General features: G+C 44.6%; 1 protein-coding gene across 1 annotated transcript in view; it reads right to left on the reverse strand.

Annotated features, from left to right (window-relative positions):
• LOC115077476 (immunoglobulin superfamily DCC subclass member 3-like) overlaps positions 1 to 20,994 on the reverse strand; it is a 140,540-nt gene that overhangs the window by 83,789 nt on the left and 35,757 nt on the right. Inside the window, exon 2 of the mRNA XM_029579767.1 lies at positions 4,362 to 4,676. Coding sequence (XP_029435627.1) covers positions 4,362 to 4,676 — 315 coding nt within the window. The remainder of the gene's footprint in view (positions 1 to 4,361; positions 4,677 to 20,994) is intronic.

The following is a 20,994-nucleotide window of genomic DNA, read 5'->3' on the forward strand; positions in this document are numbered from 1 at the left end:
AGTCCGGTGGAAAGGAGAGAAAGCTCAGGCGATAACCTTGAGAGATTATGGCAAGGACCTGAGGTGATTGTGTGCCACCTGTTGTTGAAATGGCACAATCAACCTCCCACTGGTATCTGAGGCAGGGGAAACTGGCTGCTGCTCTCTATGCAGGAATCAAAAACCGGAAGCAGGGCCCGGCTGAGGAGCTGCTTGTGGCTTTTGTTTACAAGGTTGACGAGACTGGGCCTTTTGGAAAGGTCTCGTGGAACGAGTCCTAGACTGTGGTGGATAGGACTTCTTTGGACGGAAGAATGACTTTTTAGTATCCTTCCTGAAAGGCTGTTTGGAGGAATACTCAGAGGGCATCAGAGAGAGCTGGCAAAGGGTCTCATGATGGTCCTTGAGTTCTGCCACTGTCCGCTAAATCTGTTCGCCAAACAGATTGTCTCCTATGCAGGGCAGATCAGATAATCTGTCTTGTACTTCAGGGCGCAAGTCCGAAGACTTAAGCCAGGCCCATCTTCTTGCTGAAATAGCAGTTGCAGATACCCTGGAAGCAGTGTCAAAGATATCATAAGAGGAGCTTATTTCATGCTTCCCTGCCTCAAAACCCTTGTGTACTAGGGTTAGAAGTTGTTCCTGGAATTGCTGAGGCAGGGACTCTGCAAAGTCCTGTATCTGCTTGAATAAGACCCTGTTGTACTGGGTCATATACAGTTGGTAGGAGGCAATTCGAGAGATAAGCATCGATCCCTGGAAGACACGCCGGCCAATGGCATCCAGGAATTTCTGTTCCTTACCTGGGGGAAAGGAAGAGTGGGGTTTTGATCTTTTTGTCCTTTTTTGGGCAGATTCTACAACCACAGACTGGTGATCCAGCTGAGGTTTCTGGAATCCTGGGGCTGACTGGACCAAATAAGTAGTATCAGCTTTTCTGTTGACTGGAGCAACAGAACTAGGGTGTTCCCAGTTCTTCTTGAGGAGATCCAAAAGAACCTGGTGAATAGGGATGGAGGTTATTTCCTTGGGAGCATCCAGGAATTGTAATAGCTTCATCATTTGATGTCTGTCATCTTGTTCAGTCTGCAATTGGAAGGGAACCAATTCAGACATTTCCTTCACAAAATTTATGAAGGATAGGTCCTCTGGAGAACGCTTCCTGCTTTCAGTAGGAGAAGGTGGCGATGGCAAGTCATCGGTGTCTTGAGAAGAATCGTCGGTCCAGGTGTCATAGGGATCAGCACCTGCCGCTCTAGGAACCTGAGAAGGATCGGACGATGGTATCCTGAAGGTCCCGGTCTAGGCTCCGAAGGCATCGAGGGAAGTACTGAAGGCACCGATAAAGGCATCGAGGGCATCGATGGATGGATCGGTAGCACCAATGGGCGCATCGGCAGGACACCCGATGGCAGAATGCGGAACGGTGTTTCTCCTCCCAATGACAGAGTAAGCGGGGAAGGCACCGGAGTCATCAGTGACCCAGGATCCATCTGTGGAAAGCGGCTAGAAGCGCTTCCATCTTCGAGAGCAGCAGTGCCAATGCTGCCGGAAAGGGATCGATGGTCGGTTCTGCAACCAGCACCGATTTTGGTGCCGGGGGACCTTGGAGTCTGTGCATCGCCTTATCGATGGCCTCCTGAACCATCCAGTCCAGTTCTTCATGGAGACCTGGAGCAAGCAGCCCCGGCTCCGGAAGGGAAGAAGGAGGCAGGGGCATAGCCGGAGGGACCACCATTAAAGGTGGAGTCGCGGCTCCCGATACCTGTCCGGGTGAGGGTTGCCTCAGTGACCTGGTCGCAGAAAGGGTCGGTGCCTTTTCTGGACGGGGTTTCTTTGATGGCTCGGACGATGGCGAGGTCAATGACATTCCTTCCTCGATGGTCCGAGACTTCCGGTGTCGATGCCGATATTTCTCTCTACGATCCCCTTGGTCCTGAGGTGGGGTAGAGGTAGTCAAAGGCCGAGAAGTTGTTGACGCTGGGCAGTCACCGGCTGGTGGCCAATACTGGCGCGAAGTGGACGATGCCAGTTCGGACGACGTCGATGCAATAGACGGCATCGGGGTTTGAGAACGGAAGAGAAGTTCCATCTTCTCCATTCTGGCCTTGCGACTTTTAGGTATCATTAAGGCACATTTGGTGTAGGTCAAGACATCATGTTTGCACCCAAGACACATTACACAGACTTTGAGGGTCTGTTATGGACATGGTATGAGTACTGTCCGGGCACCGACGGAATCCCGACACTATGAAAAAATTGAGCCGCGGTACAGTCGACGGCCAGTAGGCCGTGAGGGCCAAACTCAACGGGAATCGACCGAAAACAGGTAAAAACTTACCGGAGTACCGTGGAGTCAAAAATTCGAAGGAGGGACCCCTGTGGGGTATGAAGGTTTTTAGTAATTTCGTGAGGAAAATTCCTGTTAGGAATCTCTGTGGAGCTCCTTAACCCGTGTGGCTACTGCTGCGTGGAAAAAAAGAAGACTGAAGGGGGACCCCTGCTGGCTGCAGGTTTAGTGCCATGCTGGGAATGCCCAGTAGGTGCCAGTCAAACTTTGACAAAAGTGTTCCGTGATTGGGCTCCATCCTATGATGTCACCCATATGTGAGGACTACCATCCTGCTTGTCCTGTGAGAAATAATTTAAGAACTTAGAGGTTTGTATTTATAGGTGGGTATCAATGTAGTGCATTCTTGAGGATTCTGGGAAAGGAGAGATATTGTTCTGGTGGGCAGGGTAGGGGTAAGAGTTAGGTATCTGGGGGAAAGGCTTTTTGAAAGAGCCATGTTTTAGATTTTTAAAAAATATTTGAGTTGAGGGTTCATTCTAAGTTGTCATGGTAGGTTATTCCAGAGAGATGGTCCTGCCACTAGTATAGCGCGTTCCCTAACTGTGGACAGGTGCACTGTTTTTGGGGAGGGGACTGGGAGGAGCCCAGAGTTGGTGGAACGCAGATTCCTTTGGGGGGAGTAAAAGTGTAGTGATGCATTTAGCCAGTCCATTTTGTCGTTGTTGAGTTTTTTGTGGATGAGAGTTAGGGCTTTGTATTGAATTCTGAATATGATAGGTAGCCAGTGTATGTCCTTGAGGATAGGCATGATGTGGTCAGACATAGTCTACAGCACCTTAGGAGACATCCGACCAAAGCTGTAATAAATTGTAAGAGTCACAGTCCGGGTCCAGGCAGTGATAGCAAATGATATGCTTATCCATAATGGACATCTGATGCCTAGAACTGCAGGCCTTGAAGTCGCTGAGCACAGGCTTCTTGGCCTTGAACTTCTTCACACATCTTTATTTCTTCTTTCTGTTTTTATGAATTGAAATGTTCTGTTTGAGGGGCTCTTGAGGCAGTGGCAACAAATAGAAAAGCAATGAGGCAGCAACAAGGCACAAGACCAAATTTAAAAAAATTTGAGAGAGATACTGAGACATGTCCATGTGGTAACTCAGACAAAGATAGACTGAAGGGCTCAGGAGGCAGCATGGTGCATGGGAACTCTTGCATATGCTAACCTCAGAGCTGGGTCCATGCCTTCGGATGACATTCCCCATGTGTAATGGCTAATTCATACCTACTTGCTGACGGAGAACTCATATTGAGCTACTAATGAAAAGGCATGAGCTAAATTCAGGCCTAGATTTAGGGAACACAGGCAACTGCCTAGGGTGCCACAGTTTGAAGGTGCCAAATACCCAGGCCAAAGAGGGACATTCACCCACTTAGACTTTTTGCTGGTACCTCTTCAAAGGGGCATTATTGTGGAATTCTAGTTCAACACTGACTCTCCCATTTTCCAACCTCCAAGGGGGATCCCCCTGCCCTCACCCTCTGTCTTGCCTTTGGGTGCCAAAATCTTAAAACTGCCCTAGCTAAAACTAAAACAAATAAATGACATCAAGATTGGGGCCCTCTAGCCCTTGGGCCCCCATGCACTGAATAAACCAAACAGAAAGCTCCCAATATCCTCCAGGGGGGTGGGAAAAATGCTCTTAAGAGTTCATGTGAAGCATAACATTCTTTTTAATCCGCCTGATGTAATCAGGGTTCAAATAGCTTCATATCTCCACTGGGAACAGGTGGTAAAGTATTAACCCTTCTTACTGTACATGTTCTCAATCTTAGCCAAAAAGCTAAGGAAAGAACATTCACAACTCATGGCTCAGTCTTAAGTTTGATCTTAGGGACTGAAGCATAACAACTTCTGACAGAGAAAGCATCTAGTCTATTCTCAGTAACCTCACAGCTACCCCCTCCCACATTTCTTAGCCTTAATTCCACTCAAGGCATTTTCTTTCATGATCCCCATGATACACAGGTGTAAAGCATTCATTTAGGCAGGAGAGATTGGTACTTTGGAGGGTTAGCTGATACTCACATGCTAGCAGGACTTTGGCTTTGCGGCTCACCAGCAACCCAAAGCGGTTCTGTGCAGCACAGTGGTATTCCCCAACATCCGTCTCATTGTTGACGCCTCGCCGTTTATGGAAGCTCTCAATGCGTAGTGAGCCATTGTTGAGGACAGAGGTATGTGCATCATTCACTAAAGGGAAGCCATTCTTGAACCAAGTGACGCCGATAGGAGGCTCTCCATCTAGCAGGCAATTCAAGACTAAGGGTCGGTCTCTCACGGCAATAACATCTGCTGGTTCCACTATAAAAGCCAACTCTGAAGAAGAGGCCTGCCCCAATCCTACAGGAAATGCAAAAACAAATTGAGTCAAAGATTCTCTACATAGCCTGAGCAAACAAAATGCTCCCTGCAAGCACATAATTTCCAAGAGAAATCCTCTCCAGAGGGAGCCAAATATTCCCAAGATGACCCTCCGCACAGTGTGAGCACACAATTCCCACAAGACCCCTCCCCAGAATGAGTTACAGATTCCCAAGAGAACCTTCCCATGTAGTTATTCAAGAGACCATCCCCAAGAGACTAAGCCAAAAATCCCAAACAACCCTTCCCCAAGTAATCCCTTTCTGAGAGAATCCTGTACACTGTAAAGTGCACAAGACCTCTCCTAACATTGCCTAGATTCTGCATGCCCAAAAACATCAAAAGTTGCTTTTCTGTCACTCATTTCTGAATGGCTGCTGCGTTTGTTCTCTAATAAAAAGATATGTTTAAGTGAACAATAATCCTGCTACAATACATTAGATCTGCTCTGCCATCGACCGTTTTTTAGGACACAGATCAGTGGGTCTCTGGTGTCACAGAAATCAGTGAGCACCATGTCAGATTTGAAGACAGTCACAAGAAAAACTGGGATTTGCTTGTTCTCCCCCAATCCTCAGCAGTAAACCTGCTGGTGTAGGCGAGAATGAGAAAAATCATAGCTTAGTTTTTCCTCTGTTAGGCTTTCCACGGAAGCATGACAAGGCTATCACTGACAAGAGATATACATGAAATAACTAGATAGGCCACATGGTCTTTTTATTCCATCATATTTCTATGTTTATAAACAGACAATCCGGCACAATTCTATAGTAGCTTGAAATTGTCTGCAGAAGCCAGCCCAGGTTTCTAAAGTCAACTCAGTGATGGTTGCATTGTCTACAGAGCAAGTCCTCACAAAGCAATTTTTCAGCCACCAAAGGGACTATTGCAAAGTAATCCTATTCACTTTATACAAGTCAAATTTTAAATTTATTAATCAATTTAAAAAATAACTTACATGCAAAATAGCACTTGCACATTAACAGAGATAAGCATAAGGAAAAATACACAAGAGGTACTATTTCAAAACTTATACGACCATACTGCTTACTCTCTAACCTGGCAATTAAAAAGTAGGGGAATTGCAGAGAAAAGGAAAGAATTAATAAAGATCGGAAAATAACCCCAAATAATCAAAGAAAAAAACCTGAGGAGGAGACAATCTATTAAAACTGCCATATTAAAGACATCTTTATCTTCAAGCCTTGCTAGTAACAGTTGACTCTACTGTCCAAAAAACTTCTTAGTTGTCTAGGGTCAAAAACAATATACCTAGTATTAGAAATTTTAATCAGACATTTGGAAGGATATTGGAGAAAAATCTTCCCCCCAAATCCTTCACATCCTGTTGTATCTGGAGGAATATTTTCCTCCTAGTTTGCATCTGCTTGCAAACATCTGTGAATAACCAAATCTTCTGACTCATAAATAACACATCTTTATGCTGAAAGAAAAGTCTCATGATTAAATTATTATCTGATTAAAAAGCAAACTAAATCAATACAGTAGCACATTCAGCCACGTCTATTGATGTCATCAGGAATACAGTCAAATCTAAACTATCCACAGAAACTTGAGAAGAATGCGGAGCTGAAAGTGCTCCTCTTCACATTTTTTTTAAAAGGAAGATAAACACCTTGTTCAAAAGAGGAACTACATTACCAGATATATGCAAGACTTCAAGTAGATACTTTTTAAATAATTCCTTTGGCCTAATAGCTACAATAAGGGGAAAACTGAAGGCTCTGATATTCAAATATCTTAGCCTATTCTCACACATTTCCAATTTAAGATGGATTTCTAAGGAATCTTGAAGCAATTTTAAAATCAGAAGAGGCAACTTGTTGACACTGCACGTCCTCAATCTTCCAATCCTGTTCTACAACAGAGTTCCCCAGAGTAACAACTTGCTCTTTGATAGGTCCCATAGAAGTGGCATATCTAGTAAAGGAAAATTGGTTCTTACCTGCTAATTTCTGTTCCTGGAATACCATAGATCAGTCCAGACGCATGGGTTTTACCTCCCAACCAGCAGATGGAGACAGAGAAGAAACGTTTTACTGACACTGCTACTTAACAGAGTGCCACCTGCAGTCCCTCAGTATGACCTCTACCCAAGCCAAGATGAGATTAACTGTAAACATTATCTTCAACCCCTCTCTCAAACTGAGCAGCAGAAAGGTGGAGCCTTTTGAACTGGAGCTCCTCTGACAGGTATTTGTGATAAAACTTTCCAACCAGCAACTAGCTCTGTACTATTTACATACTGAAAACAAGAGCAGGCTTTCCAGAGCGGGTGAGGCTCTGGACTGATTTGTGGTATTCCAGGAACAGAAATTAGCAGATAAGAACCAATTTTTCTTTCCTGTTCATACCCCAGATCAGTCTAGACACATGGGATTTACCCAAGCTTCCCTAAACTGGGTGGGAACGTGATAGACCTGCTCGCAGTACACTTTCACCAAAACCAATGGATTCCAGTGAGCTGGTAATGTCTGGTCAAAGTGTGTAGCAAAGCTCAAGTAGTTGACCAACAGATCTCCTGTAGAGAAACTAACTGACAGCCCACTAGGCTGCCTCTGCCCTAGTAGCATGGGCCCACAGTCTCTCAGGAACCGGTCAACCCCTGCAAATGTATGCCGATGCAATTGCCTCCTTCAGCCACCATGCAATGCTAGCCTAAGAAGCCTCACTCCCCTTTCTTTGGTCCATTCCATGGAACAACAGACCAAGAGATCTGACCTCTGAAAACTGTTGGTAGCCTTGAGATACCTCAACAATGCCCAATGTACATCTAACAGATGAAGCTCCCTCACATGCAGTGTCACGAATCCAAAATTTCAATAGCAGGAAACTCCACAGTCTAACTGAGGTGAAAGATTCAGACTACCTTTGGCAGAAAGAAAGGCACTGTGTGCAATGACATGCCTGGCTCTGAAATCTGAAGAAAAGGGTCCCTACACAATAAGGCCTGAAGCTCCAAAATCCGTCTGTCCAAACAATCACCAATAAGACTACTTTCAAGGTGAGATCTTTTAGAGACACCCTCTTCAACAGTTCAAATGGAGTTCCACAGAGCACCCATAGCACCAAATTAAGGTTCCACGGACATACCTTTGTCACTGGGGGACGAAATGCTTCGCCCCACAAAGAAAACAAACCATGTCCAGATATGAAGCTAGGGGGGGCATGTCCTGCACTTTACCACAAAAACAGCCTAAGGCCATCCCCTGCACTTGGAGGGAATTAAAGGCCAGTTCCTTCACAAGACCCCTTTGCAAAAAATGCTAAAATGTGCTAAACTGAAGCTTGCGTAAGCTCAATGCTCTCCTCAAGACACCATATCTTGAACACTCCACACCCTAATATAAGCCAAGGAAGTGGAAGGTCATCTAGCTTGCAGCAAGGTGGTAGCAATCTCCTTGGAATATCCTATCTCAAATGATTCCTTTCAAAAAAGCCAGGCTGCAAGACAGGTGTGATTTGCCTGATTCAAGAAGATTGGTTCCTGTCAAAGAAACCTTTGAAGATGCCCGAACTATAGCAATCAGACCACTGCCAAATCTACCAGATCTGCAAACTATAGCAGACGTGGCATTCCAGAGTCACGAGAATCACCTTGCCCAGGTGTTTCTCTATCCGTCATAAGTCTTATCATCAGGGGCCATAAAGGGAAAACGTATGGAAGGATCCCTGGATGCCATGGTAGAACCATAGCATTGATTCCCTCTGCTCCACTCTCCCTTCTGCGAGTGAAAAATTGTACGCTTTGGTGTTCTGCTGAGATGCCATCAAATCCATCTGGGGAATATCCCACGAGGCACGAATGAGGAGCTTTGCTTCCTGTCGGCTCCCATTCTCCGGGATCCAACCCCTGCTGACTGAAAAAATCCGTCTGAATGTTGTCTACCCTGGCAATGTAAGTCACCTCCAGAGCTGTCAGGACTTGCTCCGCCCACTGATATTGCATTATCTAAAAGGGTTCTCACTGCCACCTCATGCAATAAGGAAGTAAACACCATAACCACTCGCGAACCTCTCAAGTCTCCCATCGAGTAACAGACCCCAAAGTTTTCTCCACTGACCATCAGCATTCCATAATCTGCCCCTGACAGATGGCTCCCTATCCGTCAGAGTGGCATCAGTGGTCAGAAACATCTAATTTGGAATCTCTAACTCCTCACCCAGCTCCAAATGGGCCTGAGAAAGCCATCGGGAGAGACTGGACTGGGATTCCCCCTGCATAGGATGAAGTGCAAAAATCCTCCTACAGAAGGTTCCCCAAGACCTGAAAATAATCCCAGACTTTGGGTATGAGCAACCATAACAACCTGGGAATGTGCATTTGCAATTTCAGCATTCTCTCATCCATGAGAAATTCTGTGCCTTGAGCGGTTTCAAAATGTGCTCCTAGGTATTCCCATGACTGGATGGGGACCAAATTGTCCTTTAACAGATTCACCACCCAGCCCAGAGACCACAGCCTCTGCATGATCTGTTGAACCTAGCTCTGACAGTTCCTTCGACTTCATGTGAAGGAGCCAGTTGGATGCACCGGAATGCCTTCTTTCCAAAGAGCAATGGCCACCATTACCATCACCTTGGTGAATGGACGTGGGGCTTTTGCTAGACTAAATAGAAGCTCATGGAACAGAAACTGTTCTCCCAACACTGCCCCTTTGCGGACTGCTGCCCTGAGCATAGAGCCTCTATCTGGAAATGAGGTACCCACAGGGCCACATTTACCGTCTAAGTCTAGAATGGGACGATAGGTTCTCCTTCTTTGGAACCACAAAATGATTTGAGTACTGCCCGCAGCTTCACTCTCCTTAGGGAACCAGGCCTATTGCTTACAGTTTTTGAAACCAATCCACCATGGACTGGACTGCTTCTTGCTTGGCTCTGAAGGCGCAATGGAAGGCTAGGCAAGCTTCACGTATTGGACGAGCCGATTCTAAGACATAGCCCCTTTCTTATGACTGTTAGGATCCACTGGTTTGTTATAATGTTGATCCACTCCTCATAAAAGAGAGCCAACCACCCTACTCTTGCTTCTAGAGAGGAATTGACCAGCCACATTCTATTGTGTGCCTTTACCTCCTCCAGCCCCTTGGCCAGTGCTCTCCTGGGTAGGTGTATGTGATGTCTGAAAGGACTGCTATCTATCCGCACCCTGGCTCTGAGATGAGGCCTTCTCCTGGGGCGGTATCGCCTTGCATTTCTGACCTTTGCCTGCTTGGAAAATGTTTTTCTTTCCCTTTGGGCATACCCTCAGGCAACTTATGTCCCTGGGCCTTGCCCCAGTGTTTTACCAACTGTTCCAGGTCCTCGCCAAGCAAGAGTTTGCTTTTAAAGAGAAGATTTTCCAACTGCAACTTGGAGCAGATATCGCTTGACCAAATGCACAACCCCAGGAGTCACCTTGTCCACTCCACTGACTTCATATTCTGGGTGGACTTTGCAGTAAATCATCCAAGGCATCCGCAACAGAGGCTACCCCAGCCTCCAGTCACTCCGCCTGTTTAGCTAGAAGAAAGATCTTGACCTCTTCACCTGTATCTGTTGAATGCAGCACAAGCAAGCACATCCTATGAAGCTATTGCACACCGCTGCATGTATGCCCAGCACTGAGATCTCTAACATCTTCTTTAAAATGTATCTCCATCTTCCGGGCTTGTGCGTCCTTCAGCGCCACAAATCTGCCTCCGGAATGGTACCATTCCTTTACTAATTTTTCAGCCTGGCTTCCAGAGTCTCCCGAACCACTAGCCTCTTGACAGTGCAATGGAAGGAAAAAGCCTTCGCCAGGTCTCAAACAACCTCCCGAATAGAATCAACTCTCACATGCTCTGACTCCTCATAGACATCATTCAACACCTGTGGAATCAGTGGGGAGATCACCTCCTCCTAGAAAGCCAAGCCACTTCTGTGGAGGCTCCTGTGAGTGATCTTCCTCACCCCCAAACACACTGAATCATCTTACTGATCTGCAGTCCTGCTAATATGGCTGGGGGAATGCAGGGATCCTTTGCTGTCCCCTCCTCCCGGAGGTGAACACCACATGCCTTACTCGGACACAGAATGCTGTTAGAGTGGGGGGGTGACCAAATAGGTTGTGTGCTTACAAGCAAAACATTCACCGAATAAGCCTCCTCTGAATCCGAGAAGAGTCCCAATTTTTTCTGAATCCTCCATAGCACTATAGAGGACCTCCATAGCAGGGAATAATGTGTAGAAAACAAAGTCCCCCTTCCCTGTCCTTTCCTGCATCGCAGGAGACGGCTCTAAAATGCTGCCATTTCTACACTGCCAGGCAGAATCGTCTTAGCAGAGGCTGCCAAACAGGGGGATTTCTTGCCCATGTTCACTGTGCCAGTCGACTTTGAGCTGCCTTCCTCATCACGCGCACATCTCTTAAACAGCCCCGCTGCATTTAAGTGCGCCCTTTTGATCCAAACAGGCTCAACAGTGTTTCCCATGCTCAGCAGTCGCCAACTTGTGCACCTAAGGTGGACGCACTACTTGGTCTTAGAGGGATTCACCCCCACGGAGATAAATGCTAGCCCTGGCCTATGCACCCAAAGTAGATGTGCCCTGGCCTATGCGTCCAAGTCAAATGCGCTACTTAGCCTCAGAGGGATTAACCCCCCCCTCCCCTCACAAACGTAAGTGCCAGTCCTGGCCTGTGTGTCCATGCTACCTGGGCTGAGCGTGAGTCCCTCGAAACGGCTCACAGTAGTAAGAACCAGATCCTAGCCTTCCTCACAGTCAGTGCCTCAAGCCTCTACCTGCAGCCCTAGCCGTGTATGCCATGCTACCCAGGCTGAGTGGGATTCCCTCGAAATGGGTTACGGTGGTGAGAACTAGATCCCGGACTTCCCAGTAGCCGATGCCTCAAGTTTCTCCCTGCGGCCCTAGTCGCGTCGTTCTCCTAAGCCGCTTTTTTTTTTTTTTTTTTTTTTTTTAAAGAAGAAATAAAGCAGGAATACTTCCCTGATCAGTCATCTGCTATTGGAGGGGGAGAGAGAATGGGGAAAATAAGAGAACCAGACCACTGGTTTTCAATCTCCTCACTATCCACAGGCTGATACAAAGACAGGGTCACCAATCACTCTGTTCACCCTGATCTACCGGGGTGATAGTCCTCCATGGCACCTAAAACTCCTGGGAGTAAACGTCTCCTTTTATTTCTTGCTTTTGTTTGTTTTGGTTTTTTTAATCTCCAGGCTGCAGGTTTTGCCCCTCTATCATCTGCTGGAGACAGAGAAATACTGACAGATTGAAATTGGCATACTAGGTTAAGTAGCAGTGTCACTAAAGCTTTTCTTCTCTGTCTCCATCTGCTGGCTGGGAGGCAAAACCCATATGTTGGACTGATCTGAAGTATGAACAGGAACTTAAGGCTTACAGTGTTCTCCAGTACCACAATTACCAGACAAGATTTTACCAAAGAAGTAGTCCCAAAAGAGCCAGGAGACTCACCAATGACAGGGGTTCCAATAGACCATGCCCCTGCTCCCTTATAACAGGAAACTAAGTCTTTTGCAGTATCCCCCGCCAATGCTCCTAAGCTCAAAGAGGCTTTTGTATCACTCCAGTATAAACTGCAAGGTTGCACTATAACAGCTACATCTTCCATCTGGTTGTCTAGCTCCATTGCAACACTCACAGAAGGGCTTCCCCACCATAGTCCTGGCACATTTGGCTCACACTTGGACCAGGAGCTGCTGGAAGAATGCAGCAGTCAGGGCTCAAAGATGTATCTGCCTCAATCCAGAGTATACTTCCCTCCATGCTTCCAGCAGCAAGCTTCAGCCCCGTTGCTCTTGGCTCCAAACTCCTGGCCATAAATTGAGGTATAGTCATTTGAGAGGGGGAATGAATGCAAGAAAGAACCCCCTTCATCTTCCCTTTTCACCATCGAAGTTACTATCTATTGCATAAAAAAGAGAAAAATAAGAACGTTCTGTTGCAAGCCTAGGAGTATCTCAATCCATCAGCACCATCTTAGATTATCCAGGTGATATCTATCTATACATGTCAGATTTAACTTCCACTAAACATTACTCTCAACAATCACCAATGCATCATTTTGTTATCCTCTTGTGTCTCAGACCCTGGGAGCAATCCTGCCAGCTTGGGCCCTGGACCTCCTTCCTCAACACTACCTCCTTAAATGTAAAAGAAAAAAAACCAATTTCAGATAAAGACCAAAATGGTACATCTAGTGTGCCCAGCTGAGACATCCACTTTGGGTAAATGTGCATATAAATTCCCATTTAAAACTAAACACCAGCTCCCAGTCCAACAGGTCTTTTACCTGACTTCTCAGCCCTTTTCCTACCACCGACCTCCATATCTGACCCAAATATGCTCAAAATCTGTTACAATAATGGCCTCCACCATAGGCCGTGTCAAGGCCTTGCCATCTCCAACTTTGCTTCCTTCAAAACTAATATTTAGGCCAATACCCAGACCCTTCTATTGCCAAATTTTGTAATAATCCCCACGTACTTCAAGGTAAATAAAGCTACTGTAAAAATATTTAGCCTCCCCCATGAAGTGTGCAGGTAACATATTTAAAATAAATGGTCTTCCCGTGCATGTCACCCCAACCTTCTAGGTAGCCTGATGCTGTCGTACCATTGCTGTTTAGGGTAGTAACTGCCACTCCTTGCAGGTTACCCCAATACCTTCCTGGAAACACAATGCAATCAGGAATACAGGAATGTCGGTATATAAAAGTTAAAAATAAATAAAATAAATAAATACCACTACTATTTTAGGCTAAACCACCACTCTTGCAGGTAACTCCAATGTTTCGTTACCATCCTCATTTTCAGGGATCTTCTATATTTATTGCATACTTTTTAAATTTCTCTTAACATTTTCGTTTCCACCACCTCCCCCAGGAAGGCATTTACTACTCTTTCCATGAAAAATATTTCCTGATGTTCCTTAGACTACCCCTAGTTCTAGAATTTCCTTTCCATTAAAAAAAGTTTGCTTTTTGTGCATTACTACTACCTTTCAGATATTTTAACATCTCTATCATAGCCCCCTTCAGCCCATCCCTCCTCTCCTTCAGTTTCATCCTATATGGTTTTTGATGCAGACCTTACATCATTTGGGTTACCTTTCTCTGGACCACCTAAAGTCTATTTCTATCCTTTCTGAGATATGGCCTCCAGAACTGAATACAATATTCTAGATGAGGCTTTGCCACCAACCTGTACAGAAGCATTACCACCTTCTTTTATGTTCTAGTTACGCTATTCCCTATGCATTCCCTCTAGTTCTGGTCTATTGCATTAGAACACTGTTTTGCTGCTTTGATATGATCACCCCGAGGACTCTTTCCTGGTCAGTGCACATCAGTTTCTTAACTCAGATTTTGCATTCAAAATGCATGATTGACTTTTTTTTTGCATTGAATCTTAAGCATTTGACCGTTCCTCAAGCTCTCTCGGATTACTTCTTATTCTGACTAATTTCTCATGGGTATCCATGATGTTGCAGATTTTTGTGTCATCTACAAAAAGGTAAACTATTTCTTCTATCTCCTCTGAGGTATCACTCACAAAGATATTGAATAGAACCAGCCCCAGGACTGATCCCAGAGGTACTCTACTAATCACCTTTCTCTCTTCAGCATGAAATCCATTTACCTTTAACCACTGTCATCTTAGTTTCATTCCAGAATAAACTTGTATGTAAGAATGGATCACAGTTTATAAAATATGAGTAGGAGAGGAAGGAAGTATATTTTCTAGTGTAGCCTCTTATTCTCTTTACACTTCAGTTACACTAAAACTTTGATGTCATCATATTCAGAAATATCAAGATTTAGTTTTAGAATACACTAAAAGTTTAACTAGTTTTTTCACTCAAAGGAATGTCTGGGATAAAGAAGAGGATGAAAGAAGACGAGAAAGTATGCACTAAGGAAGGAGATAGCAGGGGAACCGCACATCAAATTACTCTGTAGGCTATGTAGTCCAGAGATAGCGAGGGGTCATCAGTTTAATGTTTTGCAAAAAACTATTCCTCATCCCAATTCCTCTTGTGATGTCTGAATCGTACAAAGCAGGTTGGGAAGGGGGTGCTGCAAAGTTAACAGAGAGAAGGGGACTCTAAAAAGTGAGGCTGAATGGGTGCAGGGAATGAGGGTTTGCTCTCCTGACATCTTGATTGATATTTCTTTCACAAAGGCCTTTAAGCAGTCAAGAGGCCAGAAAGCACATCCCAGAGCTCTATAGGGGAGTGACAATAGGCAGCAGAGGAGTATGGGGGGAGGACAATGTGACAGGTCAGAAAGTGTCACGGCAGCCAATTGTGCTCAAGTTCCCCACAATAGCTGGAGTCTGAACAGAGGCCCCGCCTCAATCGCAAGCCTGGGGTCTCCATCTGCCCAGTCTGAGGCCCAGAGGATAGGCTCAGGGTGAGGTTCCCATGACTCCCCATCACTCAAACAGACTCGCAGTCCCTCCTGCCGCCATTGTCCGGAGGCTTTGCACTCTCTGGGAGACGTGCCCTGGTCACCCATATTATGCTGGGGGGACAACCCCCACAGAGAACAGAATGAATTTGGCCATGACTTGTGCTCAGTGTCTCGTGAAATTGAGATACGTGGTGTCCAGATGCAGCCACCACCCTCTGCCTCAAAACTACTTGCATTAAAGATGTCTGGAGGTCCAGAGCAGGACCCCATGACCCTGGACACCTGACCTGACTGTCTGACATCAGGACCTTAGCCACAATAAAAAAACAACGAGTAAGAAAGCTGTTAGATTGAATCCCAGATGGAAAGTAGAGGATGGCAAAGTGAGATATCCAAGTACCTCTGAAAATAACAAAGTAACTGACTTAAAAAATGTTTTAAAACCACTAGAGCTCACTACTACTAACTGAACACAGAGTTCCCCCTCCCATTCTAAGACCACATCTGTTATGATGTACCTCCAGAGGCTTCAAAGTCAAACTCACAAACACCAGAAAACTTTCATTTAAAAAAGGAAAAAGTGAAAACTCATTTTTCTTAAAATTAAAAAGGCGGTTCTCTGAGGGCGCAGGAGAAGAATTACACTGACTGCCTCCAGACTAAGATGTATCAGGGGGCGACTCTTTCTTTACACTGAATACAATGCATTATCTAGTAACATTTAAAACAAGATTTCCAATTGTACTGACATTTTAAAAAAGGGTTTATATAGGAGGGAGGTGGGAAGAGAAAAAGATGGGCTTTAAAAGTGTGCTGTGTTCTCTGGCCTATATTTTGATTCAGATACACCAAGCTAAGGGAGACAAAATAGGTAGGCCAATATCCTGTGAATGGTGTATTTCTTGTTAATACAAAGTATTAGCTGATAATAAACTGAGAACGAGCGTAGAAAGCCCAGGGGCAGCAGCCAAAGCTGGAGCATGTTGGCATGTACTGAATGGGAGTAAGGATCTCATCCTAGCTCTGTATAAAGGCCTTTGTCAGACAGAATCTTTCCCTTTATTAAAATGTATTAATTGCCTATTGCAAAGGCACTGCATGATTTACACATGTACATACATAATAATAAAAACATACAAAGTACAATGTCCTAAAATAGACAGAACAAAGACAAAATCAAAAACAGTAAAACAAATAACCCATGTGCTTGCCTGGACAAAAAAACCCAAGAGCAGGTAGCAAATTACCCATATCCTATGTTTTATTAATTTATTTGGATTTGTTACTACTTTTCTGAATACACGATTCACCCAAAGTGGTTTACAATATATTAGAATAGCAGCATATGACAAGGTGATTTGCAGCTTTACAGTATTACTTATGTAGCAGTTTGAATAGCAGCAATCAAAATTTACTTTGCAAGTCAAGATGCACCTCAGGACTAAGTTTTAACTCTACAACAACATAAATAAGAAATAGTAATGATTTACTCAAACCAACTACTGCGGCAATAATGTTCATTCAGCAAAGCATGTGCAATATGGAGTTCAGTTTTGGGCACCCAAATGTAAGAAAAGGTAGAGATAAGGATCACAGAGCTCATGAAGGTACACAGGTGCTTAGACGTGCTGAAAGATTGTTCGGATAGTATTCCTTGAACAAACAAGGGTGAGATGTAGTTACATTATACAAATGTATCAAAGGAACCTACAGTGATCTTGCAGGCGATCTTTTACCAAAGCAGCTACAGATGAAACAAGTTGATGGGGCAGCAGATTACACTACTCTCAGAGGAAGGGATTTCTTTATTACTTCAAAATGATAAAATTATGGAACACTTTGCTAAATAGAAATGATTTTTGTATCCTACCCTGAACGTAGAAAGGGTAGGATACAAAATAAATACATTTATTTAAAATAAATAAATTAAATGTTGATAACAGCAATGCTATATATCAAACTGAAAAAGACTGTAGAGGCAGAATCTAGCTGGTAGGTGTAATGGTAGACCTACATGCTAGGGAAAGTGCATACCTAGTGCAGCCAATTGCCAGATCTAGTGGAATGGGAAAGGAGCAGAAGGGATTACAGATGTCAAGGCTGCTTCTCCTCCCTGGATTACCCAGTATGGAGAGCTGGCAGGCAACCGGACTCCATGGACTTCTACTTTCTTAAAAACTTAACAGGGTGTGTAAAGAAAGCATGCTGACGTGTGCACATCTAGAAGAGCAGATAGCACACAAAGTGCCAAGTATATAGTGGGATATGAGATAAACAACCATGGGAAGAGATAGGAAGAAACAGAGGAGACTGCAGTCCAGCACACAAAGTGCCAAAAGTGCAAACTCATGAGATGATGTGATGACAAAAATCTGACCCAATCCACAAAGTATGAGCTTGTGCTCACCCTCATGGCTTGTAATCCAGAGCACGAGGGGCAGAGCCCAAGTGTGGTCCTTTGTGCTTTGGATTACAGGCCATGAGTATAAACACATATTCAGTCCCTTGTGCTCTAGATTACAGGCCACGAGCGTGAGCGTGAGCCTGAGCTCAATCCCTCACACTCTAAATTACAGGCCACAAGCTAAGTACAGGTTCTGCCCCTCATGCTCTGAATTACAGGCCACGAGCATAAGCACACAATCAGTCCCTTGTACTCTGGTTTAAGAGCCACAATGGTATCAGTCATCAATTTTCCAAGCATTTGATACCTGTCTCTACCTTTTAATACACAAAACACCAGTGTCTATAACATTCTTCAGAAGAAATTCCACACACCAGATTTCCACAGAGGGACTGCCTTCCCTTCTCACACACGTGGCAAACAATGCACATGCATATCAGTGTTATCTTATAGCATGTGTACACACTCACACTGTGACTTGGGGAATGAGAAAAGAATCAGATTCTAGACCTCACTGTTAGAAAGCTGTCCAAAAGTTCAGACTCACAGATCAACAAAAATGTCCTAATCATTAATAAGAACTGATGCAGCTTCTTAGAAATATCTTTAAGAGACTACTATACATAACTCAAAGTCATCAAACAAGTCTCTGAATTTATTTTCTAACAGCTCGTAAAGCAATGTCAAGTCTGTGGCAAGATCCTGCCTATTCTCTGCCAGCTTTGTATCTGCTGGCATTAAAAGATAGCAAAACATTTCCCCTGCTAAAACACTTGTCTAGCATTCTCCATGCATGGGAAAGGGAGCTTTTAATGTACTTTGGCTTCCTTTGTTAAGTCAACACTTCTGTTGCCCAAGTGCCCAAGTTTACATGCCTGTTCCTCTCCTTTTCTGTATTGCTGGAACATTCCTCATTGCCTCGATTACTCTCACTACTGCTGTACACTGGGATCTATTCTGTTTAAACAGCAGAATTCAGAGACACCAAACAAAAGATCCCAAATACAGCACATTCACAGAAAGTATCAGAAGTGTGCAACAAGAATAGCTGAGGAATGGGGCAAGCATAGAAAAGCCACAGTAATAACCAAATATAGTATCTATTTAGGAGAAAAAGGGGGAAGAAGGGAAAAGGCAGGGGACATTGCCAGTCGATGTAACAGAAAAAGCCAGTCTACCCAGAAAAGAGAGTATAAGGAGGTGTGTGTGCAGACTCCCAGAATCCTAAGCACTGTTATGTATCTATAGTACCTGAATGCTTTAAAGTGTCTGAAAGGTATAATATAAATCTATCAAATAAATAAATAAATGTTTTCCTGTACTCTCTCACTTGGGATCAGAGGGAAATGAAGATCGCTTGGTGCTTTCTAATGCATACCTAAATGGTCTTTCTGGAAATATTAACACTTTGGATTCTGCAGCATATCCAAAACATTAGTGAGAACACTTCCATAACCCAATCACTGAGGCTTACGTCCAATTCTACACAAAGAAGTACAAGAGAAGGATTCAGTGTCATCACAATAAGTCACCAAGTGAAGAAACCTTCTCACTTCCAGTCCAAGCTCTAGCCAGAGGGTCCAGTTTTCAGCAGCAGCATTTAACAAAGAAAAAAAACTCACAAGTGGTCCAAAACTAATCAAGCAGAGAGGGATCCGAACCCTAGAAACACACATACACTGGACAGATACACTAGGAACCATAAAAATTGTAGGGCAAAGCATGAAACTAGAAATAATGGGGCATCCAGAGCCCATGACATAAATTAGCAGCTGCTGGGAGGACACTAGTGTCCAAGAGCCACAGTAGCATTAGTCTAAGTAGGAGGGGGTGCCAGTCTAAGTAGGAGGGGGTGCCAGTCTAAGTAGGAGGGGGTGCCAGTCTAAGTAGGAGGGGGTGCCAGTCTAAGTAGGAGGGGGTGCCAGTCCTTTTAGGGACTTCAGACCTTGCCATGGCTCTATCACCCTGTCTTAAGTTTCTCTGTTGCACTGCAGGTTACAAAATTACTGCTCTCCTCCTGATCAAAGCATACACAAACCCTTGAACTCTGGACACTTACCCCAGTGCTGCAACAATAAACAACCAGTCAGCCACACTCGCAGGAGCCACATGCCGAAGTCCAGCAAGCGTGTGCTCAAAAAAATTCCCTAAATAATTCTCAAATCCACCACAAAGTCCACGAGAAAGGGGTGTATTTAAAAAAGTAAATAAATAGACAAGTACAGTCCAAGAATGGAATCATGGGTCAAGCATTATTCCGTCCCCTGGCATCTCTTTGGATCTGCTGTTCGTGACCCCAGGTTTCAGTCTTTCCCTGCTCAACTCTGATCCTGCTAGCAGGGGAGAAGGAGATTTGTAACATTCATTGTTACTGTCTCAGATGTCCTGTCACAGAGTCACAGATACAATTGGGGAGGGGTAAAGAGGGTGCGAGAGCGCCAGTGACCCAATAACAGTTCAGCAGAAGATAAGGGGGAGGTCCTGGCCCCCGCATTTCCCCCCTCCCCCCCTCCCAAGGGAGCTTCTAAATCTCAGTGTCCAGTGAAGTCTGAATTAAATAGTATCCCAGCACTAGATGGGGAGAAGGCAGAAGAGGGAACTGAAAGGCAAATGCAGAGGGAGTCAAGCATGTGTCCCCAGCTCTTTGTGGTGCATTATTGCCGCAGCTGTCCCAGTGTGGGTCATTAACCACAGTGAGCAAGTGGGGACCATGCCACTGGAGAAAGCTGCAAGGTTTATGGGACTGCTAGTGTAACAGAAACCTAAATTCCGGTTCCACATCTTCCTCCTCATTAAATACCCTTTCCTCAGTCTGTACATAACATGAGTAAATCTTTCAGACAAGAACTTTGTAAACATACATCAAATATAGTTATTATATATACCCATAGCACACTTAAAGTCACCTTTTTATCAGTTTTTAACCTGGGCAAACAAAAATAATCTTCTAAGGGGATTAACCTCTTGTTTATGTCACTGACAGAGGGAGAGAGTAAGCCTACTTACAGAACTTCAGCACCAAGGAGAGGGCCTGAGACCATTATCATCAGGAGCCTCTCAGGCAGAGCTGACCAGATATTTTTGATCACAGGAACAGCAAAAAACAACAGATCCCATAAGAGGGCCTCAGCGGTGTCTCAAAGGGGCAATTTATCAAATAGCTCAGGCTCTGAGACTAGCAGAGGGCCTTAAAAGCATTCTTGATATTACAAGAAGCTGCATACTCTGGAATGGTTCAAGCTAGCATTTTTCATTTACAAGTGAAGAGATGTTCTCACTTTGATGGGTTATAGCTGGTCTGTTCTGAGCTAGTTTTATAACTGTTACCCAGGGAGACGAACACAGCCCTCTAATCCCTTCCCCAGTCCTGGGCTCCATTCATGGTGTCACTTTCACAAGCTGTTAACTGTATTATCTGCGACACAAAGGGAGAGAGAAAGGGAGAGGGGGAA

The sequence above is a fragment of the Rhinatrema bivittatum genome, chromosome 16 (assembly GCF_901001135.1).
Source record: "Rhinatrema bivittatum chromosome 16, aRhiBiv1.1, whole genome shotgun sequence".
Taxonomy (NCBI): domain Eukaryota; kingdom Metazoa; phylum Chordata; class Amphibia; order Gymnophiona; family Rhinatrematidae; genus Rhinatrema; species Rhinatrema bivittatum.